The following is a 25,484-nucleotide window of genomic DNA, read 5'->3' as shown; positions in this document are numbered from 1 at the left end:
AGTTCCAACGCCCTGCCAGGCGCAGGGATACCCTTCCACGGGACCAGGCTGCTCAGAGCTCCAGACCAGAACGCTCCCAAGGATGGGACACCCACAGCTTCTCTGGAAACGTGTTCCTCTATCTCAGGGCCCTCACGGCGAAGACCTCCCTACTAATACCTCATGCAACCCCGCTGGCTCCCGGCAGGATCCGCTCCCGGCAGGATCATTCCCGCCGCCGCCTCCCCGCGGCCGCCCCCAGAGGCGGGGGGGGCGGAGCCTCCGTCGCGCTCCCGGCCCCGCGCGCGGGGTTCACTTCCGGCTCCGCGTCTCCCCCCGCCCCCTCCCAGCGGCGGCGGCGGCAGCGAAGGAGTTCGGAAGTTCAAAATGGCCGCCGCGGCCGAGCCCGAGCAGCGACCGCCCGAGTAAGGACTTGGCTGGAGGCGGGGGGAGGCTGCTCGCCCTGGAGCTTTGGGGAGGAGGAGAAGGGAGGTGGAGGGAGAAGCGCGGACGAGGGGATTGGGGAGGCGGGATACACACACGGGACGGGAACGACAACAAGCGGCCCGGGTGGAAGTGGTGAGGGAGGAGGAGGAAGAGGGTATGGAGAGGAGGACGAGGGAAGGCGGCCGCACCGGGGGAGCGGGGCTGCTGTAGGGGCTGCTGGCCCCGCGGCGAGGCGGCCCTGCGGGGTCCGGGGCGCTGGATCCGCCCGTGGATTCGGGAGGGCCGCGCGGGGGGAGGGGAAAGGGAAGCGGCGGCGGGCGCGTGTCCCCGGGAGTCCCGCGTGCGCCTTCCCGCCCTGCTGGTGCTCCCGCCGCCGGGAACCGGGATTGCCGCCCGCGAACCGGGTTTGCCGCCCGCGCCGGGGACGCGGGACGGAGGGACGCGGGACGGAGGGATGCGCGTCTTCCGCGTGGCTGCGAGGCCGCTGCCCGCCCGGGCGCGCAGGGCGCGGGCATCCCTGAGGCCGATCCTCGGCGCTCCCCGGGATCCCCCACGCCACTCAAACGTACGCACGCCCCCACACACCCGCTCCGAGCGGGGCCGCGGGGCTCCGGGGCCGCGGGGCTGCCCTGGCGCCGCCGAGCGCTGCCCGCCCTGCGGCGAACCCTCCTTCCCCCGGGCCCCGGCCGCTCTCGCGGTGGAGAGAGTGCCCGTGGTGGTGGAAGCAGAAAGTGATTTGTTGCCGCCAGCCCCTCCTTCCAGCCCTCGAAATGACTGGCAAGTCCCGGCTCCCGTTGGGAAGCGAAGATCGAGCTGCCGCCTCTCTGCCGGAACGGGGCTCCCGGGCGGGTGTTTTCCAGGCGCCTCGGTTTGTGCCGTGGGGTTTGGGTTTGTCCGCGCTCAGGAGCTCGTGAATCTTCTGGAAATTCTGCTGAGAGTTAACGATCTAATGCTTGCTCCTCTTTACACATTAATATTTTAGCCATATAGCCATGTAAACTGCTGTCTGTGTCTTTTTCTCCTTAAAGAGTTTTGATTTGAGGTTTGATTTTATTGTTTATCCTGGGAGTAGAAGACGGGTGAGGAAGAGCAGTGGGAGTACACGTGAGCCATGTAAAGTACATGGACATGAAGAATAGCTTTTAGTATTGTAGAGAGAAAGTTAAGTAATGAGGTAGAAGCTGATGATAGGAACCCTGTATGAAGGAAAAGATGGGTGAAATCACTGTACATCCTTATGAACTTTCTGTAATTCTTCTCTTTGAATTCAAAAATAGGAAAAAGTAGGGCTGTAACAAGTTCATGTCACAATTCCTGTTTAAAGCCATTAGCACCTAAACATGTAGACATGCCTCATCACCTTCTGAAATATTCTTACAAAGCTTTTTCATCCATGTCATTATATCTCTGAAGCATTTAATAGAAGTAAAAGTTTATCCACGGTTTAATGAAATTACTGGAAATAAATAGATCCCTGTAGATGAACTTGAACTGTTTCTTGCACGTTAATCAATCCAATGTTATAGTTGAGTTACAAAGACAGCTGGCAGTTGTATTGGCAGCCTGTAGTGGCCTGAGATGCTGCTGTGGTGATGTGTCTCGTCTGGCACCTTAGCTGCCAGCTGGCTTTTCCAGAACTTAAGATGAGGTTATTACACAACTCCAAAATACATACAACAGCAAAATTACTTTCTTAAAGATTTTGGTGTCACTTTGTGCTGTTAAGAGAAGGAAGACTTACCTGGAACAGCTTGAGCAGATGTGATTTGTATTGTATTTAATATTTTTATAATGTCTTAAAGTACCTTTAATGTGCTAACTGGGGATTTGCACAGGATCCTGGATCCCAGCTAAAAGAAAATTAAGGGGCACATAGTTCCCATAAAATTCTCATTGTCACATTTTTCCACTTGTGGCACAGATAGACTTGCTCAGGATGGCAAGTCCAAGTTGAAGTTTTGCATTTAACACTTCTTTTATTAATTTTTTATAATGCCAAGTGCAAGATAAAATAAGCTCTTTTTAAGCCAGTTTTTCCTCCTTTGTTCTGATATTTTATCATAATGGTGTGGAGTGTCAGGAGATAGCAAATGAGAAAAACACCTTTCTGTGTGCCTTGAATAAACAGAAGTAGTAATAAAAACATAAAAGACAAGCAGCGTTCTGAGTTAAGTCTCTGAATATTTTATATTCTTAATTCAAACCGTTTGTTCCTTTTGGACATTCATCATTTCATAGCACTAAAGTTTTAACAAATAATTTTAGCCAATAATTTTCATGTACCTTGCAGAAAAGTCACCTTTATTTACTAGTACAAGAATTTGCCTTAACTCAAGCAGGAGAGAGTAAATGTGCAGTGCTTGAAAATCCTGTCCTTAATTAGAAAGACACCAAACAAATTCATAGCGAGATGCTGTCCTTTAGGTCTGGCTTAGAATGTCTCTGATACATTTGTTGGATCAGATGATTGATCATATTCTTCAGAAACAACTGAAGCCAGTAGAGTTCAGAAGATAATTTCCACGTTCTATGTGCATTCACCCCTGGCTGTCGTGTTTGGGGGAATTCTTTTCACCTCATGAGGCTTAGTATACAGCAAAGAGCTATGTTTAAGTTATTAAAGTGATAACTAGTAAATTTCAAAGCTGTTGTTTAGATGGGGTGATTTGTAGAAAGGTGAGCTCTGGCACCTGTAATATTATTTCAAAAGGCAGATGTCTGTATTAACAGACAGTAACTTCATTGGTGTTCTGAAGGAGATCAGGAGGTATTTGCTCAACACTGTAAAAACCCCTCTTGCTAAGCCAGTTTCAGTGGCTATGGGGGATAATACAAGGGAATATGTAACATCAGGACTGAATTTTATAAAGTTACTATCTGAAGAAATTATCACTAATTGAAAATACTTTCTGAAGAAACACTGTATATCATTATTTTAATAACCTGCTGTAGACTTACTTTTGGCTGCTTTGGTCAATGGCACTTTACAGGTGTCAAGATTGCCACATTTTTTAGAAGCTACTAATCTGCTGCATACTATCAGAAAGCTGCTCTGAAATTAGACTCCCTTAATTTGTCCCATTCCTCAATAGTGTTTTCTGTATTACATAAATAATATAAATCTGTAAGATTTATATTTCCTAACAGGTGTTTACACTTAGAGAAAAAAATTGCAGCTAAGAGAGTCAGCTCTGGATGAGATTTTGCAAGAAGGTTTCATAAGGTGGTCAGCATCATACCTTGAAATAAATTGTGATCTTTGGAGCACAACTGTTTTCTGCCACTTGAAAATACTTGTAAAAGGCATAGCTTGGGTTGGGCATTGGAGTGGAGCAGAAAGTGACGTAGATGATGATGTACTGACAAAGAAATACTCAGCACTGTTGTATGCTGTTAACAGATAGGTCAGAATTGAGTGTAAAGGGGTTAGCATTGATTCCATCCACATGTTTGATTTTGTCAGTGCATTTGCTGTCTGTTCTTTCCGTACTATTTCCTTCTGCAGCCGTAACTGTCTGTTCCTGAGGAAGTGTATCTGCTGTTATAACTTACTTAAATTAGTGGTACATTTTTAATTCTCCCAAAGGAGGTGAATAAATGCCAGTTAGCTTCTGTCATAAAAGGCTGTCTATTTAACATGAGATAAAGGATTACAGTGAGTTTATAGTACTGATCTCTTTATTTTTTGCAGGGTTGAGGATGCTGAGGCATCCGAGAAAAGTGTGAATGAAGAAAATGGGGAAGTGTCAGAGGCAGACCAACCTCAGAACAAGCACAGCAGACACAAAAAAAAGAAACACAAACACCGAAGTAAACACAAGAAACACAAACATTCTTCAGAAGATGACAAGGACAAAAAACATAAACACAGACACAAACATAAGAAACATAAATGGAAAGAGGTGGCTGATGCCTCTGACAAAGAAGATGGACCAGCTAAAAGAACTAAAATTGATTTTTTGGCTCCTCTGGAAGACTTAGAAAAACAAAGAGCATTGCTGAAAGCTGAACTTGAAAATGAATTAATGGAAGGAAAAGTCCAGTCTGGGATGGGATTAATATTACAAGGTTATGAGTCAGGATCTGAAGAAGAGGGGGAGATCAATGAAAAAGCACGAAATGGAACAAGACCTACAGCAAAGTCAAATACTAAGGGGAAATTAGAACCTGTGGACAATAAAACTAGTTCCAAGAAAGCAAGTAAGAGTGAATCAAAGGAAAGGACTAGGCACAGATCTGACAAAAAGAAAGCCAAGGCAGGAGTTGATGGAGTCAAAGAGAAGACTACTAGAAGCAAGTCAAAAGAAAGGAGGAAATCCAAAAGTCCTTATAAGAGAAGTAAGTCTCAAGATCAGACAAGGAAATCTAGGTCTCCAATACTTAAGAGGAGATCTCAGGAGAAAAACAGAAAGTCTAAGTCTCCTCCAGAGGATAGAAATAAGGCTGATGATAAAAGTAAATCCAGAGACCGCAGAAAGTCTCCGGTTGTAAATGAAAGCAAAAGCAGAGATCGTGGTAGAAAATCTAAATCTCCAGCAGAACTAAGAAGCAAATCCAAAGATAGAAGATCACGGTCCAAAGATAGAAAACCTAGGAGATCAGAGACTGACAAAGAAAAAAAGCCAATTAAATCTCCTTCTAAAGATGCTTCTTCAGGGAAAGAAAACAGGTCCCCTAGACGACCTGGCCGCAGCCCAAAAGGGAGAAGCTTATCTCCCAAACAGCGTGAAAAGTCAAGAAGAAGCAGATCTCCTCTCTTTAATGATCGTAGGTCTAAACAAAGTAGATCCCCCTCTCGAACCCGCTCTCCAGTTAGAAGGGTGAGGAGTAGATCTGCAGAAAGAAAAAGAAGAGAATCAGAAAGGAGGCGTCTTTCTTCTCCCAGGTAACTTAAAGGTGCCATGAGCCACCACAAAAATGCATTGTGGGATGAGCTATCTTCTAGTTTGGAGTTTATCTCCTCATTTTGTTCAGAAAATTAAAAGGTATTAAAAAAGACAATCAGATAAGTACATTATATCATGATTTTCCTTTGTATGTATTCAGATTTTTTTAAAGACTATTTTTCTTAGCTGTCAGATGTGCAAATTCATCTTATGGTTGTTGAAGTGCTAAGTTATTTGCTGCTCACTTCCTTAATGGGATCAAGTGTTATAACTGTGTTCTCCTTTTTATTGCTGGTTGGATTCAGAATTTGGTTTCTATTTTGTTTCTTTGTCACTAGTTCTGTTGCTTTCTGAAACTTCTGAGTGAGAATCCTCTTCAGTGTTACATATTAGTGTTGGCTAAAGTGGGTCATTAGCCTCTCTTTCCACTCAAAAAAAGCCCTTATGATAGAGCCAGTATTTGTGAATGTAAGCCAATTTTCATGTCAAGATGTCCTTCTCAGAGTATTTTTTTTTTCTTCAAAATATTCTGGATTTTCATTTGCTAGCAGAAGGGTAGTGTTGCTTTGTTATTGGACTGCCGTGTGTAATTATCATATTTTGCGTACACTTAAAGGAGAAGAATGGATGACTATTTATTGTATTGGTGTAGTCCTGACATTTTCTTAAAAACACAGATTTAGCCTATGAAAGCAGTTACCTTGAAATTTGAAAGCTAATAATGCCTGGGCAGTGAGTTTCCAAGAAGAGAACAATATAAGTGTACGCATTTTTTGAAGTTAATTCATTGTCTGTAAGAAGTTTAGGAGTCAAAAGAGTTCAGCATTGGATAATAAATAATTTAAAACTTTGTATTGGGGTTTGAGGTTCACCCAGTTTGAAAACTAAGAAATATGAATTTAAAATTAATTGGAACCACAAAGCTTAGTGAGTAGGCACCTAAAAATGTGAAAGTTTCAGCCTGAATCACTGAAGTTTACTCCAGTATGGGGTATCTTTGGGTACTTTGGAGAATGGCCCAGTGGATGCTGACCTGGTCATGCAAGTTTTGTAAATGCTACCAGTTTATCTGGCTGCTTTCTAGTGATTTAGGAATGTATCTGCCCAACCACTGAGTTTTTCTGGCGTAGTAGTTGACTTTTCCTCTGCAACGTTTTGCATCTTTCAGTTTTCATTTTTCTTGACAGCTTGCATTGCAGCCAGCTTGAATTGGTTGTCTAGACACTTATTTCAAGTGATGCATGTGTCTAGAATTTTGCTGTCAAATTCATACTTCTGTAACTGCGTGGTGAGCAGCATGTGAGTGGGGGACTACTAAAATTTTCTGCCTGGAGGTGTTTGCAGATCATCAAGAATAATCTTTCCTTGTAAGACATCTGAATTAATTCCACCTGTGTTCAAGTTTTAACTACTTGTAGTTACTCAAACTGCCAGAGAATTTCAGGAGCTTTAATGAACCGTTTTAACAAAAAAAAAAAAAAACCAAAAAAAACCAGTCATTTCATTTTTCAAGTTTATTTCCAGTGTTCTGATCTTGTAAGACACTTCTCAGGTCTTTGACTGAAGTTACTCATTATGTGATGTTACTATGAATTTTTGATCATCTTCCACTTTTTATCTCACCCTGTCAACTCTGAACTAATTTATTTTTTGTAACAGATACTTTGATTAGGTTCTGGCAGTACGACTCTGTTAGTCAGGTAGCCTGGAACTCTTAAATCATGTGCCTTTTTATGTAATATTGTTCAAAGGAACATAATATAAATTAATTGGGCTAAAGGTATTGGCCTGTTCCAGCATTTGAGTACAGTAATTCCTTGTAGAAACTGCCAGTACTCTGCACATGCATACATTTTCATTTTACCTCACTCTTTACTGTTTTGCATCAGTTCTGTGTGTCTGATCATTGTCTATAGTTAAGGTAATTGAAACTGATGTAGCAGTCTCAAAACAAATGAAGAAAATCGCAGAATGGGTGTAATTAGTCTTTCAGACCTAAGATATTTTGTTCATTGATGAGATGTAACACACACCTGTTACTCCATATTGTTCCAGCTTGATTTTTAAAAAAATCAAAAATAAGGAGCAGGAAAAAAAATAGAATAGCAACATTTTCTTTGAAATAGGGTGAAACTGTTTTCCAGTTTCTAATGCAGCCTCTTTAGAGTAGTTGTTAAATTTGGAATTTGTATTCTTTCCACTTTTTGACTGACCTCTTGCTGTCATGCAGTTAAGCTTTTTAATCCCATCAAGGTTTTTTTGTTTTTTTTTTTCCTTGAGTAATTGTGAATCTGTTTGGGCAAGAATAAACAAATTTTGAATACTGTATATAGTATCAGACTTGAATTATTTTTTAATTTGAGAAGGGATAGTTTAGATTTTAGTTAAGAATTCTAATTTTCATCTGCTGTTTTAGAATGTGTGAAATGTTGAAGCCATGCAATTGTAGTGCCCAAATTGAAACAGACATTGTCACTACTGTGAAATAGCATGATCCTAAGCCTAAATTTCAGTAGCATGGTGGGAAGTTGGTAAAATAATTCTCAAGAATAATATTTTGGGGTTGATGTATTGTTTCAGTACTGTGTCTGGTAAACATGAAAACAGGCCACTTTTTATGTAAGACCAAAGCACAAGCTTTGTTTTAAAACCTCTCTTAGCTTCGTGGTAGTAATTAATGAGCTGTTTCCAGGCTTGTCCTGAACTAGATCTTTGCATGGGCACACACTTCCCAGGGTGGGGAGAGACACACAGGAAGGGCAGCCAGCTCTGCAGCCTACTTTTCCATCCCTCCCTCTGAAGCCCATCTGGTGGTCCCTCACCTGCAGTAAAATTTTTCAAGTGAGTTTTTAGAGGGAATATTTTTTTTTTTGTTTTCATCGTGCTCCTGATTTTTACTATGACTCTCTTCCTCTGTTTTAAGAACACGGGCCAGGGACGACATTTTGTCTAGGCGTGAAAGATCCAAGGATGTCAGCCCACCCAGCAGATGGTCTCCATCCAGGAGAAGATCTCGGTCCCCCATTAGGAGGAGATCTCGAACACCCCTTCGACGTAGCCGATCTCCCAGGAGGCGGAGTAGATCTCCTCGGAGGAGGTAAAGACGCCCTGTGTTGTTCAGTGTATTTTGTAAGATATTACAGGAGGAATAAGAATTGCTATCATATGTATAAAGAGACCATGCTATTTTTTTTTTTGTCCATATTAATATGTGCTAACACAGTTAAATTAATTTTGTCCTCCGTTAATTAAATTGTTTTATTACTTGGAATCATTTAGTGTCTTTATGTTTTCTGAAAATATTTTCCTTCTTTTCTTAAAAAAAACCAAAACAGCCCCCCAGCCCAAAATCCAAATCTCTTGTTCTTATCAAACAGGGACAGAGGCCGGAGAAGTAGATCTCGCCTCCGAAGGAGGTCCAGGTCACGTGGTGGCCATAGACGTCGGAGCAGAAGCAAAGTTAAAGAAGATAAATTTAAAGGTAGTCTTTCTGAGGGTATGAAAGCTGAACAGGAGTCTTCATCAGACGAAAAGTAAGACCATATTTCTCACTTGCACTTATTATTTATAATCTGCAGTTCAACTGATACCAAGAATGAACTAGCATTTATCTTGATGGTGTAGTTTTGAGTTGTCACCTAAAACCATAATCATGTCTTTGTACTTGCGGTCTTGTCTAATTAGTGTTGTGAGAATCTGAAAAACTTTGGAATATGCAAAAAATACCAAGACCTGTTGGCTAGTGAGCAGACTCCTGGGGAGGATATATCATTAGGTTTTTAAATTCAACTTAATCAGTATCTTGTGAAAACTTTTGGTCTGCTTACTAAAGCTTACTGCTTGAGGAAAAGCTTTAATAGCTGAAAGGATTAACTGCTGCCTGCAAATTGTGTTCATATTTCTTAAACATCTGCCTATTCAATTGTGCAAGAGTATGCATTCGTAATGAAATTATTAAGGAAAAATGATGCTGCAGTGAAAAGGAACAAGGATTTTTTGTTTGTTTGTTGTCTTTTAGAAGAGGGCTGTTAATTGTTTGCAATTAAAAATAGAATGCAGAAAGTCCCAATGAGATACCAAGAGATACATTTTCTTTGTAAGGAAATGTAAATATATGCAGTGGGATACATTGCATTGCTTTCTGAGTCACTTGAATAGCTATTGTTTAATATATTTTGTGCTTTATATGCCAAGTAACTGCACTTGGTAAAATTCAGTAGATAATTGTATGTTTATGAAGTTATATTAAAAAGTCATATTTTTGTAGTCTTGAAGACTTCGATTTGGAAGAAGAGGATGAAGAAGCAGAGATAAGACAAAGGAGATTACAGCGGCAAGCAATTGTTCAGGTACATGGTTACAGGAACTAATTCTGTGTTTTTAGTGTAAAATGTCAGAGTAATGGAAGGCTCTTTGCCTCTTGCTGCATTACAGTGGTAATTCCTATTGCTGTATTTTTCCAGTTAGTTCGTTGTAAATGTTAGTCTCTCTTAAATTCTACGTGTCTGTTGTCACATCATTGCTTTTAAAACTGAAATGACTCTTCTGTGAGTCATTTTTGCTATAGTTAAACATTCTCTGGTGGTCTTAAGACATGTTAAAAATGTTCTTCGGTTACCTTTATGTGCAGGTTTTCTCAGTAGCTGTTCACTGATACGATAACATCAGTGTAACAGTAAGTTATGTATCAATTAACCTAACTGGTCAGTTTGTTTCAAGTAGAAGTCGTCCTTGTCAATTTCCAAAATTGTGTAAAGCCACTGTCATGGTGTCCTCCCTAAAAACACATGTGAATTGCATTAACTTCTTACTCCAGTAACAAGGTAACAGTAATCACAAGTGCAGTGTGTGATCGAAACCCCTGAAAGAAGCTGTGGTCAGAGGGGGTGTCACTGTACAGTAGGAGTCCGCTATCTCTTTTCAAAGGTGGGATTTGGCACACAATTAGAACATAGCAAGCAAAATGCTGTAGTGTTTTTATGTAGTATCAGGTACAAAATTACTGGCTTTGATGTAGTGCTTATTTTAAATAGCACTAAAAATACTGTTCATGGTTTTGTGCAAAGCCCATTGTAAATTCCTTCAGAACTATGACTGAGCCAAACCATATAAATTCTTTTTAAAGACTGGTTGCACCTGATGTTGGTGCAAGCTGGAAGCAAACTGCAGAGCTGAATTCCCTAAATGGAAAAATCTCTGCTTGTATTATTGAATAGTTCAACCTAGACAACTGGTTGGTAGCAGCATTTCTTCATCTTGATTTTTACCTTTTGGGATAGGAATTGAGATCTGTATAATTTCATAGTACCTCAGGGTGACGAAGATTGTAAAGATGATGTTTGAAGTTTTTTAATACTTCTGAAATTTTTCAACACAAATTAATAAATAGGATTTATAGTTCACATAAAAAAAACTGAATCTAAAAGCTACTTTTCTGTACCATAACACTAATAAAACTGGGAAATATCCTAGAATGTAGGATATAAAATAAGTAATTTTTCTTCAAAGAGTGTGTTTCAATGCTTGTGCGCCAGGATGGTTTAGTAATAAATTTGTTGCTGCTGACATTTTGTTGTGCATAACTAAATAGTTAATATTCAGTAATAATCTGTTTTTACAGAAATGTAAAGACCTAAAGAACGCACATGAATATTTCAGTCTTATGGTCTGGACTGTGGTGCATTGTGACAAATTGAATTTTCAGAAGTTATATTCCATTCTGAAAATAATCTGTTGTCTTTATAGACATAGGTGATTATGAAAGTAAAGACTAGTTTCAGCTGAAAGCTCAAACCATTGAAAAGGTGGATATGAAAATGTTTAAATTGTGATAAATTGTAACAGTGAGATTAAAAACTAAATTTCTTTTTAGAAATACAAAGGCCAGACAGAAGACAGTAACATATCTGTACCATCTGAACCAAGCAGCCCTCAGAGCAGTACACGTAGTCGCTCAAATTCTCCTGACGACATCCTAGAAAGAGTTGCTGCTGATGTTAAGGAGTATGAACGGGAAAATGTGGACACATTTGAGGCATCAGTGAAAGCCAAGCACAACCTCATGACAGTTGAACAGAACAATGGTAAGATTCTGAAATCTCTCTAGTGCAATTTATGAAAACTCAGACACTTGGCTTAGTTCACTTACATTCTTCCAGACTAGGAAGTAGATTGACTTTTTGGATGGAATTTGGGAACGTTTTCGCAAATATTATGGTACTTAAAACACAGCATTAAAATAAATCTTCCTCATTAGGGAGGATAGTATCAGTGGAACACAGTCTTTATATTTCTAGTAGCTCTTCACGCAATTTGTGCTTTACGTTTGGAAGAGCAAACAAGGATGTCTATGTATATGGTTAAGAATTACCCTTCCAAATTCTTCTTTTCACTCAGGCAAGTTGTTTTCTTAGAAGCTTAGTATAATCCTAGACTTTGTTTTGTGAGGGTTGGAAATTATGCTCCTTTTATACCTTTTATTGGTCAAAGCTACTGTGACAGAAGAATATACGTGGGTCTGTAGTGAATTAGAACGATTAAAGCTTTTGAGGGTTATTGCTAGTAAGTCCGTTTTAGCAGCATAGCTAATTGCTGAAATGAGTATTTTCTTGCTCTTCCCCCCATCATGTGCTCTGTTTTACAGCCATGTTGAAATGAAATAAATTTTGATATAAAACCTGCCTTTTGCCAGCTGCAGCAAAAGGAACATAGTAGATCTGCCAGCACACCCTGCAGTATTGAAAGTCTGCTGCTTTTTTTGTCTTTTGAAGGTGGATTACTGTACATCTTCCAAGTCGGGAGAGGTGTGTGCTGTTGCTGTGTGCTTGTGTTTGAGCTAGTTTAAGTTGCTCTGGTTTCTCCCTACAGTTTAGTTGCAATAGCAATGTTTAAAGAGGGCTGTGGAGCCTGCCCAACCCCTCCGAGGGAGAGTTGCAGTTAGCTTGTATTTCATGTCCTGCGCCACACCTATCTTTGGGGGCTAAATATGCTGTCTCTAGTGGATGCTTCTCTTCAAAGTAATAAAGCTGCATCTCTCTGGGACTGCTGTACTGCTCTGTAGTTTATCCTGGCGTTCCCTTGAGCCGTATGTTTTCAGATTGTTCTCCTGCAGCATCAGTGAAAAGAACTGTTTTAGCACTTTCTTTACATACCACAAGTGTAGGCTTATTATGTCTGACAGACAGTGTGTTTTTCCTATTTTGTCAAAGCATGTACTGCTCTCTAATTTTGTCTATTAAAGATTATGAAAATTTAAGCCGTAGCTACATAGGCATTTTCCACATGTAAAAAAGGTTTTTAAAGTTACATTCACATCTGGCTGGTAGGATTCTGGGTTGGAGGTGGCTGTAACAGCAGCTAAAACCAGTTATCTTCTTTTGTAAGAGTTAATTTTTATTTCTATCCTGACCTCTTATAGGGACAGTGTAGTAAGTTGCTAAGAAACTAGTCATTGTAGCCCCGTACAGGTAACTGGAACAAAGGAAAGCTTGAGGAAGTTTCTAGAAGGTCTGTAGCTCAAAACAGTGATATAAACTGCCTCCCCACAAGTGTCAGGTGACAGGTCTGTACCTTGAAACAGAGGTATCAGCATGCTGGATGATTTTTTATGCTGTCAGATTTCAGTCTGGTTATTTGGTATGGAAGGGGTTTGTGCATCACGAGACCTGAAGCTTCTGAGCTGAATTAACTGTTTGTTTTCCTTCATTGCATAGTGAAGGGAGGGTCTCCAATTTACCGTGTTCGTGGAGTGCTGCCATAATGTGTACATGAATGAAATAGTTTGAAGTTTGCTTGCTTTTACTAATGTGTACTTAATTTATATTTCTTTGCTTTTATCTTATCAACCAAGTAAAATGTCTTTGGGATGTAAAGATGATTAAAAGGTGAGAAAGGGATAATCTTGCCCATAACAAAAATGTTTTTCTTTAACACAATAGTAAACATTGTGTTTGGCAAAAAGCTGCATACTGGGTCCTTTTTAGCAGAGTTGGAGAAAACATTTTCCAAAGAAAGAATTTCTGGGCCTTACAACTTTGGCTTTTAGTAAAATATCTTGTGATTAGCAGAAAAGCCTGGACTTGTGTATTGAAAACATGACTGTATTTTTTTATATATACACATTAGTAATTTTATAGTTCTTTCTGTATGTATATAGTCATTATTTGTAGGGAGCATGTAAGTATGTAGATTTTTCCTTCTGCTGTGCTTACTTGAAAGCTATTGCACGCAGTTTTTCAAGGAGGTATAAAATTTTTGAGTTGTTTGAAGAACTTAACTATTCTGAGTTTTATATTCTAGAATGTGAAATTATATTTCCTAGAAACATTAGTAGAGCTACCTGTTTGCCAGTCTGTTTACTGATCTTAGACTATGTTGTAAAGATACCAAGTGCCAAATTATACTGGCAACAGAGTTATCGTTTGACATTTTTTTCATGTTGAGTAATCTGAATTTTATTTTAAGGTTCATCTCAGAAGAAGCTGCTAGCTCCCGATATGTTCACAGAATCAGATGATATGTTTGCTGCATACTTTGATGTAGGTAATTCTTGGAGATGAAATACATGATTTCTTTTCTGCTTGATTTTTGTTAGAGTCACTGTCTCTTGAGGGTTGTGAGAACTTTGATTTGTAAAAGCACGTGCTACTAAGTGACTTGTATATCCTTAATCTTTTGGTCAGCCAAGGCAGGCAAAGTGCTTCTTAATTAGTATTTCAGTGAAATAAAACCTGCTGAAATTAGTAGCAATTTCACCAGAGTTAGCAATTTGGGAATTTACTTGCTGTTTGAATACAATGGCACATAGTAAAAACATGAATCTATTTATAAGTTCAGCTTTTTATTATTGTTACCATGTTGCAGTGTTCTAAATATGAGCTTTTTCCAGAGATGTATGTATGGTTAATTAAAAAATGTGTAAGATACTGTAAATGGCTAATGATGCTATGTTGGAGTTATGTGGTGGTTTGTTTGGAGATTTTTTGGGATGAAGAGATAGATTTCCTGGTGTTACTTTAACACTTTTTCATTAGCTTTTCTCTAAATGTGCTGCAATGACCCTCAGATATTGGCAGACCAGTGACTACTTCTGAGACTTTACGTGCCATTCTCTATAAATCCTCTCAATTGCTGCTGATGCACAACACTGAGAAATAAGAAGAAAGTTCTTGTCTTTAGTTAACTTTAACCAAAATTAACTGGAGAATTTTGATGGCAGATTTATCATAGGCTGTGGTTTTACTCTAGTAACACTGGTATCCCTCTGACCTGGAAAAGGTTGAATACTTGAAGGGTAGTGTGTGTGTGTGTGAGGGTGCATTTTTAAAAGTTCGGAAGTTACAAGAGGGGACTTATACGGCTTGTAAGTGAGCTCCCCTTTCCAGAAACTGTTGTTCAATTAAAGATAAACTTTACTACTCATAGTTTTGAATTTGTGATTAAAATATTGCCCGGTCTGCTAAGAGATGTCACCAGCAGTTGTAGAAGTTGTTATGGTAGTATGTATAACAGTATGAAACAAGTGGCATGCAGTGAACCGAAATTAGTGCTTAGACAGTTGTGTTTTCCTTGCAAACTGCTGAACTTTTTTGCTATAAACTTACTGTAAATAAGTAATCTTACTTAGATGGTCCAAAATGTGCATTCTAACGTGACTTACATAGATTCCTTGTGAGTATTAATTAAAACTTTGCCTACTTATGTTTAATAATAATTATGTTGGTTGATCTCATCCTCTTTCCTTGCATCAATCTTTAGATGCTAGTATGTTATAACATTAAGTTGTTTCTCTCTCCGGCAAGATAAGTGTGTTTATATTGTGGAGAGAACAGTTTTTCAGTAGGGAAAAAGGGCTTTGGAAAGTAAACATCAAAGAAAAATATAGAGCACACAAGCAAAGCTGTTACTTTTCTTTTTATTTCAGAGTGCTCGTCTAAGGGCTGCTGGGTTTGGAAAAGACTTCAAAGAAAACCCCAATCTCAGGGATAACTGGACAGATGCAGAAGGCTATTACCGTAAGTTGTGTTTGTCTATCTGCAAGGACAGAAAAGCACAGAGGGTGCTGAGTGAAGCTCCTCATTGAAATGTTGTTCTAATGTAGATCTATCCCAGATCCCTCTCTGAGTGTGTAATGTAATGGATGAAACAAACATGCAGGTCTTAACCTTAACCAGTTTTGAAAGGAGTCCAGACTTAGAGACTCACCCTTTGTTCCCTGTAATTCCCACAGAGCTAGGTGATACAAAACATTGTACACCATGAAATTAAAGGATCTTGCTATTTGCCCTCATGTTTTGTAATAATAGAGAATGGTTTCTTTTTCTTTAAAAGTTCCATGACGTAAATCCCTCGTAACTTGGACTTGCTTGTTTTTATCCCTCAGGTGTTAATATAGGTGAAGTTCTAGATAAACGTTACAATGTCTATGGTTACACTGGGCAGGGAGTCTTCAGCAATGTAGTGCGAGCCAGGGACATGGCCAGAGCAAACCAAGAAGTAGCAGTGAAAATCATCAGGAACAATGAACTTATGTAAGTAATGGGGTTTTTTGATGGTAATAAAGCATGTGGAGCAGTTGGAAGTTTTTCATGGTGTGATTTGAATCTCCCTTTGTTTCAAGTGAAGTAACAGATCACAGCTGTGGTTCCTGCCTTTTCTGCTAATATGAACCAGATAATGGGAAGCGCTTGAGGACTATGTATGCACACTTCTTTACAGCTATCACAGGAAGAAGGGTATTTGCATTTTTGTCAGGCACTTTCTCATTTGCAAAACTGCAGGGAACAGTGATAGCAAGAAACAGGGTAACAGCTAGTTATGAGCCGTATGTTTCTTGAGATGGGAGTTGTGAACTGTAAAACTTTTGTTGTGATGGACCAAATCTGTTTGACAGGCTGTGGATTGGATCCTGGTCATCATCTGAAACTTACAAACTTACAAGAAGATCTCCTTGCATTTAATTTTTTTTTTGTATATTTTCTAAACATTTGCATGTATATAAGATACATAAAAAGAGATGGTACTCTCACTGTTGAAATTTAAAAAAAAAAAAGAGTTCATTCAGAATGAATGAACATTAACAAATAAGATCTCTTAAACTATGTCATTTGAGGACTTGACTTTTCTACAGTACTTGTTTTCCCCATCTGTTGCAGTGTTTATACAGTAATTTCTTGTGTCCTCTTCTGTTAATGGCAACTGAAATGAAAATCTTTTCCATGTATTTTACCTTGGAAGTTTTAGAAGTTGTCTTACTGTGTGTATAACTGGATTTGTTTTAGTTACGTGAATAAGTATCCAGAAATGTTTTAAAAGCAAAAGGGAGGGTGATAAGCTGTTTTAGTTTGGTGTGTTGTATAGGTAATAAACTTGGATGTGTAATTGAATCCATAGTCAGTTCAGTTTAAGTCTTTTAATACTGTTGTATGTGGTGAAGCACTTTTTTAAACAAGTGAACTTCTCAAGTGAGTGCTGTTTGAAATTTGTCACATTACAGGACAAAATCTAGTTTTAGCCTCAGATGCAACTGAGAGTGAGGAAAAGATCAGTAGGTTGCAAGGTACAGTGAACATCCAGGAATTAAATAAACTTACCTAGTTTGTAGTCACTGACAGCAAACCATTGTTGGAATTTTGGTTTTTCAGCTGTGGTACATTAATTATTGACAAGACACTTCTCATTCCTGGATAATTATAGCCACACAAGTGAATGTTTAGATTTTAAAAAACACTAGAATTTAACTGATTTTGTTTTAGAGTCACATTTCTCTGTTTTCAGGCAAAAAACTGGCCTAAAAGAACTGGAATTTTTAAAGAAGCTCAATGATGCTGATCCTGATGACAAGTTTCATTGTCTACGGTTATTCAGGCATTTCTACCACAAACAACATCTCTGTCTGGTATTTGAGCCACTCAGGTAAGATGACATGTGTTTGGGGTTTTCTGTAAAAGGTAAAGTACTACTGTGTGTTCTTTACCTGTCTGGATTTGGCTGTTGTTTTGGTACCTTGTTCTAGTGCCAAGATTCAAGAATGCAAGGAACTTTGAAACAAAAAAAAAATGGTCTGTGGGCACAAATTCACAGACTACTGGACTATTTCTGACTTATTTTTGGCACTGTTGTGAGTTTTCTGCCTGGAAAATATTTGAAACAAGATAATGTATTAGAGATGGTTCATCTCTCTAGTGCTGCTCTTTATGATTTTTTGTGTATGTCAGTATTTTTATTAGTTTTCATAATTCTTCGTTTTAAGGGTTTGTGTTAAGATGCATTCCCAGAGAGATTGAAGAAATGCTGCATGTTCTTTAAAGAGTACACATACAGTAACAGCCTTAGTGAGAAAGTTGTTACAGTGATTCTTGCATGCTTGCTTTCTATTCAAGTAATTGAGCTCTTGTGACAGGTTGATTGTAGATACTGTTTTATGGTAGATCAGATATATTAACTGCCTTAGTCCCCATTCCTACCTAGAGACATCCGTTGTTCAAAGTTTTCTGTGTATGTCATATTTTAAATTTTGCCATATTTGGGGTGAAGATAAGTTATATACTGCAACAATGCAAATTTTATGAGATTACTATCATATTTCATTAATAAGCTGTAGAACAAATGATTGTCTTGTGCTACACTATCTCTTGGTAACACACTCTTACCTTATTTATGTCCAGTTATGTTTTTGTCCTGGAATGATGGTCTTTTTATCTGCTGCTTAGGTCACCAGAAAAAATCTCCTCAGCTTTTATCTTTTGTGTGCTTTCTTTTTCATTTATTTCTGAAGAAAATTAGTACAAAGAGTTTATGGTTGTTAAGAAAGTGATGTTCATATGCAAATAAATCCTCTCATATCAATATTGATTAAAAATATGTTTTGAACTAAGTAAGTCCAGTGTAGTAAGTAATTACACAGCATAAGACAGATCTAATTGGCCAGCCTTTTTATTTCAATTCTGTAGCTGACAGAGTGGAATGTTGAATGCTACATTTCTCAAAAAATATGTAAAGCTAATTGGTTTGTTCAAGTTTGTAGTAGAATTTAGGAGGCCACTATCAGTTTTTCTGTTAAACTCTTTCCAATTGTTTCTTTCCCCCTTTAACAGTATGAATTTACGAGAGGTGTTGAAGAAGTACGGGAAAGATGTTGGACTGCACATTAAAGCTGTGCGTTCCTACAGCCAGCAATTGTTCCTGGCTTTAAAACTTCTTAAAAGATGCAATATCCTACATGCAGATATTAAACCAGATAATATTTTGGTAAGTAACAAATAATTAAAACTTTTTTGTTGCATGGTCTCTAGCATAAAATAAAGTATTTGAAATTCATATAATACTGTTAATTTAGGTGACGTAAAATTTATTGAAAATGTTAAAGGTTCACCCTTTGATATATAATTATATTGTGGTATAAATAGTAAGAAAAAATTACTACACAGCATCTAAATAAAATCTTTTTCAAACAAACATTAATCTCCTTCTGTCTTTATAGAAGGCAGACTTTCCAAAGTAGGACAGTGTCTTACAGGAGAATTATTTGAAATTTTCTCATCAATAGTTGAGAGATATTCTTGCTTTCTGCGAAATGGAAGCAGGTTGTTTGAGTCTGAATGGAGATTTTGCTTATGTGAGTGAGATGATGGGGAAAGGTCTTTAATGCCTCTTTTTGGTAGGGCATGAGAGCTACGTCAGAGGGATCCAGTGGTTTCCTTTGGTTTTTTGGACATCATCCCTGTGACAAACTCAGATTTTTAATTTATCTAAAATGTTCTCGTATTACTGTCTCAGCAGTGAAATCTACTTTGTAAGCATGAGATGTGAATAATATGCTGTTTTATAAGTGGTACTCTGGATACTGGAGTTGCAAATCTAAATCAGTAAAATTTCAGTATCTGAAATGAAATCTAGGTCCACCAAGGATATTTTGTTATGGGAAAAGTACATAAAACTGACTCTTTTCTGTATTTTGTAGGGTCTGAAGACATTAACTCTCACTTTCATTTTGAGCAAGCTTTATAATTTTCTTAGAATACAGAGAGGAAGGAACTTCCAGTTTAAAGGCTAAATGTTTTTCCTGTCTCTGACTTAAATGTGTTGTCACTTTTACAGTTCTGTTATCAATTCTGTCCACAAATAGTGCTAATGGATATTTGTGTTTAACTTGCAGGTGAACGAGTCTAAAACAATACTAAAGCTTTGTGATTTTGGCTCAGCTTCACATGTCGCAGATAACGACATCACACCCTACCTAGTTAGTAGATTTTATCGAGCTCCAGAAATCAGTAAGTACATTTTGGATTAGCTACATCTATCACTTACCAGCAAGTGCCAGTATTAGCAGATGAAAATTTGACTTGAATTTATTCTCTAGTCTTAGCAAAACATGATTCTGAGAATACGATGGCTGTCAAAAATTCAGACTTTGAGCATGTTTGTGTGACTCTTCTTGTGTGTTGGTGATCAGCTCAGTGAGAAGTCATTCTGATGGGTTTTAGTTATGTTTCAGTTTAGAGGTATTGTTCTGACTTCTTGGTTTTTGCTAATTTAAAGCTGATCAGTTTAGGTGTTAGGTAAAAACCTTCCTTTCTAAAATAGGGGTACTTCAGAAGCTAAAAGGTTTATGTCCATCTTTTATTGGTATCGTTTTATTCCCAAGAAGAGCAGCACCAGTATAGTTTACAAATCAGAATTTTTTAATCTATCTGCTTTTGTGATATTATATCAAAGTCTGCCTTTATGGAATTAACTGGAATTGCTCTGTTTCAGTTATAGGAAAAATCTATGACTATGGTATAGATATGTGGTCTGTAGGCTGCACATTATATGAGCTTTATACAGGAAAAATACTGTTTCCTGGCAAAACCAATAATCATATGTTGAAACTTGCCATGGATCTCAAAGGAAAGATGCCAAACAAGGTAAGAAAAATAAGTAATATAATATATGAAACTGCTCTAATGAACAGTAGAACATACATTCTTTGTTCTCCTGGATTCTGTTTCTTATCATATAAATTTTTTCTTAACAGTAAATACTAGACTTTGCTCTGACTGTGTAATTTATACTGATTTAAAATCTTATGAAGTGAAAGTATACAGCTTCTTTTTCATAGACTAAGTATAAAGTGAAAGCAGAAACCTTCTAAGCACTGACCTGAAAAAATGCGTAAGTCAATGAAAGATACTGTGTCCTTTTTCTAAGGGTTTCAACTGTATCTTTGTATTCAATGTCAACATCTTTTCCTGTCTTTTGGTATATTTTTTTTGTTAGTATTAAATTACTTATGTTAGCAAATTAATAGACATTGATGTTAATTGTGAAATGTGTAAGACACAGAGAACTTGCCTGAAACTCTTGCCTTTTCCTCATTTTCCAGATGATTCGAAAAGGTGTGTTCAAAGATCAGCACTTTGATCAAAATCTCAACTTTATGTATATAGAAGTAGATAAAGTGACGGAAAGGGTAAGTCCTCCATGTATTGACTAATCTATCACTTTTTCCAAGCTTTCCTACTACATGGTCTTTCAAATGTACCTTGGCTTCCTAATTAAAAACAAGATTTTATTAGAAAGTCCTTTTGCAGCAGTATGGGCAGATTACATAGTTATAAAATGGCCAAAGAGATATTTTTTTTTTTCCCCTTGGATGTAGGAACATGATTAAGAAAACTAAATTTAATCTGATAGATATACAGGGTATCTCTATATAATCTGTCCTTAAATTACTAATAAAAGAAATTGTGCCTTTATTTTGTAGAAGTACGTTTAGTATGATATGGTTATATTGCATGAGGTCACTATTAATTTTGGTATCATTTTGACGTATTATATTTAAGAAGAATCACAAAATAGTGGTCAGATATGGGAACTTTACATGTAGACTTCCATGTTCTGAGTTATGGGATGTTAGTTTCATGTGTGAACCTGTGTTTGTGGCCTCCCCCTCTGCAGTGTTTTTTCCACTCTTTCTCTGCACATGACGATTTTATGAGGCCGTATAGGGGCACGGTGTTGCTGCTCAGATACAAGGCAAGCCTGCTGAAAAGCTGCTGCTGAAGCTCTGTAAAAGGGATGGATAAGGGGTTTGTGCATTACTTCTGTTCTACAAGGCTACCATTTCTGTGTTTGTAGGAGAAGGTTACTGTTATGAGCACCATTAATCCAACCAAGGACCTATTAGCAGACTTGATTGGGTGCCAACGACTCCCTGAAGACCAGCGTAAAAAAGTGCACCAGCTTAAGGACTTGTTGGACCAGATTCTAATGCTAGACCCAGCTAAACGGATTAGCATCAACCAGGCTCTGCAGCACGCCTTCATCCAGGAGAAAATTTAAACCAGATGAAGAAGTTCAAAGGGTTTGATTAATTAAGATACAAAGACTGAAGAAATTTCACAGCAGTTATTAATGTATATAAACATAAATATTTCCCCTGCAAAGTTGAGGAAGAAATGATACATTTGAATTAACATCAAGGCTGATATTTCTTTTAGAAATGTTAGAGTAATTCTGTTTTGTGTCTTATGTGAAAATTTTCACTGTAGAACTGTTTTAATTGCCAAGACTGCACAAAAGTACAATGCTAATGTATATGGTTGCAGTTCGTATATATTATAAAAAGAAAAAAGCATCTGTTATAAAAAAAAGAAAGAAAAAAAAAAAAAAGAGAGCAGTAATACTGGGTGGTTGATTTGTTTTTAGCAGACTTGGCTTCATTTTTGTCTTTACAAAATGGCCAGCATAAATGCTGTTTATATTCACATTTTCCTAGGTGTGTGTGTGCAGGCCACAGCAGCATGCCCTTGGTGTAGTCAGTGCCGAAGGGGGTCTGTTCCTTCTTGAGCCTGCCCGCAGGGATGGTCTCCTCTTTTAAAGCAGGTTGTGTACAACTTTCAGTACACTGAAGGTAAGCTAACCCATCAACATCACCGGTGTTTAAGCTGTTATTTTACTGGAACAACTGACAAATGAGAGACAATAGCGTTGTGGCAGAATTCCCTGCATGTTTGAGAAATGATCTTGTTTTATTTTCTGGCATTGCAACCGTGGCATAGTTACAACTTCTGTTCTGTTCATCACATTTAAAACTGGGAGAGAGCGCACTTGATGGATAGAGCGCCTTCAGTGTACTGTTTCTTATTACTTTAGTTTTTTTAATCAACTTGCTATAGACTTTGTATACATTTTGTTAAATACAGTTCACTATGACATAGAACCAATACTTACAGAAGAGTTTTCATTTAGTAAATTACATATGTCGGGATCTCATTCGAAAGACCTTATATCTAAAGGATAGATAGACAACATAATTTTTAACTATTTGTATGTCATTTTGAAAGTGTACTGCTTTATGCTAAAAGTGTTTCATTTGTTCATTGTTTTCATTATTTGTGATCATGTTGTCTTTCAATACAGGCATAAACCTTCCACTCTTGAACAAAGCAGCTGCTTTTTAAAAGCGGTAATTGCTTCTTTACCTTTTATTTCTTTTGTAAATGAAGCTTTTCTTTAAGAAATGTGACTTTAAAGTGTTGTCTCTTGCATAAAACAGTTGACACTTACTTATTGTAAAGTGAAGATTGTTCTGCTGCATGTAAAGTGGACCATGCAGATTTCTGTATGTTTTCAGTATGCATCATTAGATAATAAAGTCTTTTGTGAACAAGGCATTTGTAGCCATTTTTAAAAGAATCTGTCTTCAGTGATGGTAAATCAGGTAATTTGTAAGACCTGCCCCTGCATTTCCTATTAATCATTTAATTAAAGGGATTATTAAATGTTACGATCTTTGGGAGAGCTATATGCTATATTAATTGGATATATAATTATCACTGCTTAAAAACAAAGCAAAAAACCCTACAGATACAGTGTCTGTCTGCTTTCATTGTAATGAAATTATTCCTGTAGGACGTGGGATTAAATTCAGGCTTTAACTAATGTTTGTGCTGTTTTTCTCACTTTTCCTTTTTGATGGTGCTGAAAGAGAAAAAAGGAAAGCGAGTCACAGGCCACTCAACGCCTACTCCATGGGTCTGATTTGCTGAGACACCAACTTCACCTTCCTAACAAGGTTATTTCTGACAGCATGTGTAGATAAACATTTAGCAACAAGTTAAAAGAGCTTGAGACAATTGAGTTGGTTATACAGGGTGAGGAAAACAGAAGCAACCTTTTCAGGTCCATACTGCTGTTTTAATGTTCTCTTTGACAATGTTAAAAAGTTCGTCTTTTCATTTTTTTATTAGTATATTCCGACAGGCTGTGAAAACCCCACTGGTTTCACGTACTTTATAATACTTTGAACTAAGAAGGATTTTTGTATCCATCTAGGTACATAATGGCAACAGTCATGCACTCTTAGTGCACTCAAGAATGAGGAAAAATGCCACAAAGCAGGTCATTCTGCTGGTGGGGAATACCCCACCGAGGAGGTGTAATGAACTAACTACAAAAACAAGCAGGAGATGGGTGGTTTTCTATACGTATTTGGAACCTTCAACCTGTCTCTTCTCAATCTATATTGTAAAACCCCTAATAAAAACCAATCTCTCCCTATTTCTACATATTGAGGTATCTTTTTCATACAGGAAATCAAAGAAGTTAGCTTTCATGTTTAGTGAAACACTAGTTTCTTGCTAGTTAAATACAGCAAGTGTAACTTGCACTTCTACAACATAGGCAGCACTTCTGAGGGCACTTTTACACAGATGTAGTAATAGCTTATTCTTTCTGTTGCTTTGTACTTTATTAAAATAGGAATAGGAAGCAATGAAATGAGTTGGTGATACAGAAACAAAGCAGTAGAAAAGATGCCCCTTAATGCCTACAGAATTGTTTTAAGCTGCTCTGGAGAAGCATAAAGTTGCTCGTTTACTTGTTCTTTGTGTTGTAGGTGCAGCTCAAAAGAAGATGAAGGCTACCAGAAGACATGAACAAAGGTTTCTGTCCTATAAAAGATATGAAATATACTCTTCATCTAGTTTTGTCTTAATCTTTTAGTTTCCAGCATTTCAATTTAGAATTGATTAACACTGCTGCATTACTGATAATTCCTGAAACATACTTGCTGTATTAAAATTTGTTACATAGATTGTTTTGTTTCTGGTTGAAGAGATTTTTTTATTGCAATTAAATGGAGGTAAACTTACATTAGCATTACAATTACAAAAGAATTACTCTTTAAATGTAGTTTTCTTAAAATGATGGAATGAGCAGTACAAAATCTATCACATTTAGGAAAAAAATGGGCCATTATATTTGGTTAATGTAAATTTGTTAACCAGAAAACATTTAAGCAGGTGATGCACTTTTTTCTTTAACTTCAGTAGTTTCATTATTTACTTCAATTCTGTCGAACTTAATTATCCATACAGAGAATAGATGGCAGGGGTTATTTAAAAAAAAAAGTGGATTTCAGTCCCCCATCCAGCTGATACTTATTGTTTACAACAGTAGAAAACTTTAGTTCTGGCTTCAAAAACCTCTGGACTTGAGGATTTTTTGACACTATTAAGACCCCTCTCCAGTTTTGGGCAGTGCCTGTCCCTGTAGCCTGAGGTCTCTGAGGAGAGGAGCTGTGGCTGCCACTAGAGTCAGCTGAATTCTCATGGTTGTGGCTGAGTGCAAACAGAGCAGCTGTGCAACAGAGTGAACAATTTCTCAGCTCATCTAGTAGGGAGGATAACTTACCTTTTCCTCCCGAGCACAAATTTTTAATTTATATCTTTGCTAGAGATCCTACATATAGAAGGTTTGGCTAAATCTGTTGTGCTGATTTCTGTTTCCTTCTCCCTCATGGTGACAAGGAGCTTCACATTTAACATACTCAGTTTTCCAAGCCTTCCGAAAAAACGAGATTCCAGCCCTGTGGAGTTAGAATGTGTTCTTATTACCTTGGTGTATACTACTTAGTTTAAAAATTAATTACTGTTCAAGAGTTTTTAATAGAAGATAATGATTCCTTTAAAATCTTTTTAATAATACTTTATCTCCATACATAGGGTAAGTGGCATTAAACCTCTGAAGAACCTTTATGTGTATCTTGACCCCCATACAGAAGGCAGACCAGACTGTGATACTGCTGGAGATAGAGGGATCTTCTACAGCATGTGTAAAATTGTAATGTGGGTGGAGGATGTTGAGATGTGGCAATTGCTTGAAATTAATAAACTATGCTTAAAACTT

At 37.8% G+C, this 25,484-nt stretch overlaps 1 protein-coding gene across 3 annotated transcripts; it reads left to right on the top strand.

Annotated features, from left to right (window-relative positions):
* The first annotated feature begins 282 nt into the window (after positions 1 to 282).
* PRPF4B (pre-mRNA processing factor 4B) lies at positions 283 to 25,484 on the top strand. Of its 3 annotated transcripts, XR_005953294.1 has the most exons (20): positions 283 to 404; positions 4,118 to 5,311; positions 8,236 to 8,409; positions 8,690 to 8,845; positions 9,580 to 9,661; positions 11,185 to 11,395; positions 13,776 to 13,849; positions 15,235 to 15,325; positions 15,694 to 15,841; positions 17,088 to 17,225; positions 18,407 to 18,560; positions 19,468 to 19,582; positions 20,067 to 20,218; positions 20,677 to 20,763; positions 21,432 to 21,709; positions 22,072 to 22,206; positions 22,716 to 22,761; positions 23,284 to 23,370; positions 24,193 to 24,238; positions 25,301 to 25,484. XR_005953294.1 is itself a non-coding variant. In XM_041413161.1 (15 exons), the coding sequence occupies exons 1-15, from the start codon at positions 367 to 369 to the stop codon at positions 21,633 to 21,635; spliced, it is 3,018 nt and encodes a 1,005-aa protein (XP_041269095.1). In that variant the 5' UTR covers positions 283 to 366; the 3' UTR covers positions 21,636 to 23,163. The 3 variants fall into 3 exon arrangements, 1 of the variants encoding a protein (XP_041269095.1); XR_005953293.1 differs by having other exon boundaries at positions 21,432 to 22,206; XM_041413161.1 differs by lacking the exons at positions 23,284 to 23,370; positions 24,193 to 24,238; positions 25,301 to 25,484 and having other exon boundaries at positions 21,432 to 23,163.

The sequence above is a fragment of the Onychostruthus taczanowskii genome, unplaced genomic scaffold (genome assembly GCF_017590055.1).
Source record: "Onychostruthus taczanowskii isolate IOZ18803 unplaced genomic scaffold, ASM1759005v1 scaffold40, whole genome shotgun sequence".
Taxonomy (NCBI): domain Eukaryota; kingdom Metazoa; phylum Chordata; class Aves; order Passeriformes; family Passeridae; genus Onychostruthus; species Onychostruthus taczanowskii.
Note: the sequence above shows the minus strand (reverse complement) of the source record. Positions and strands in the feature narration are given on the sequence as shown.

Excerpts from the sequence above, each read along its gene's own strand:
- PRPF4B (XM_041413161.1), top strand. The coding sequence starts at position 367 with ATGGCCGCCGCGGCCGAGCCCGAGCAGCGACCGCCCGA. Across the intron at positions 8,410-8,689 it reads AGTAGATCTCCTCGGAGGAG|GGACAGAGGCCGGAGAAGTA; the intron begins GTAAAGACGCCC and ends CTTATCAAACAG. Across the intron at positions 19,583-20,066 it reads TTATCGAGCTCCAGAAATCA|TTATAGGAAAAATCTATGAC; the intron begins GTAAGTACATTT and ends GCTCTGTTTCAG.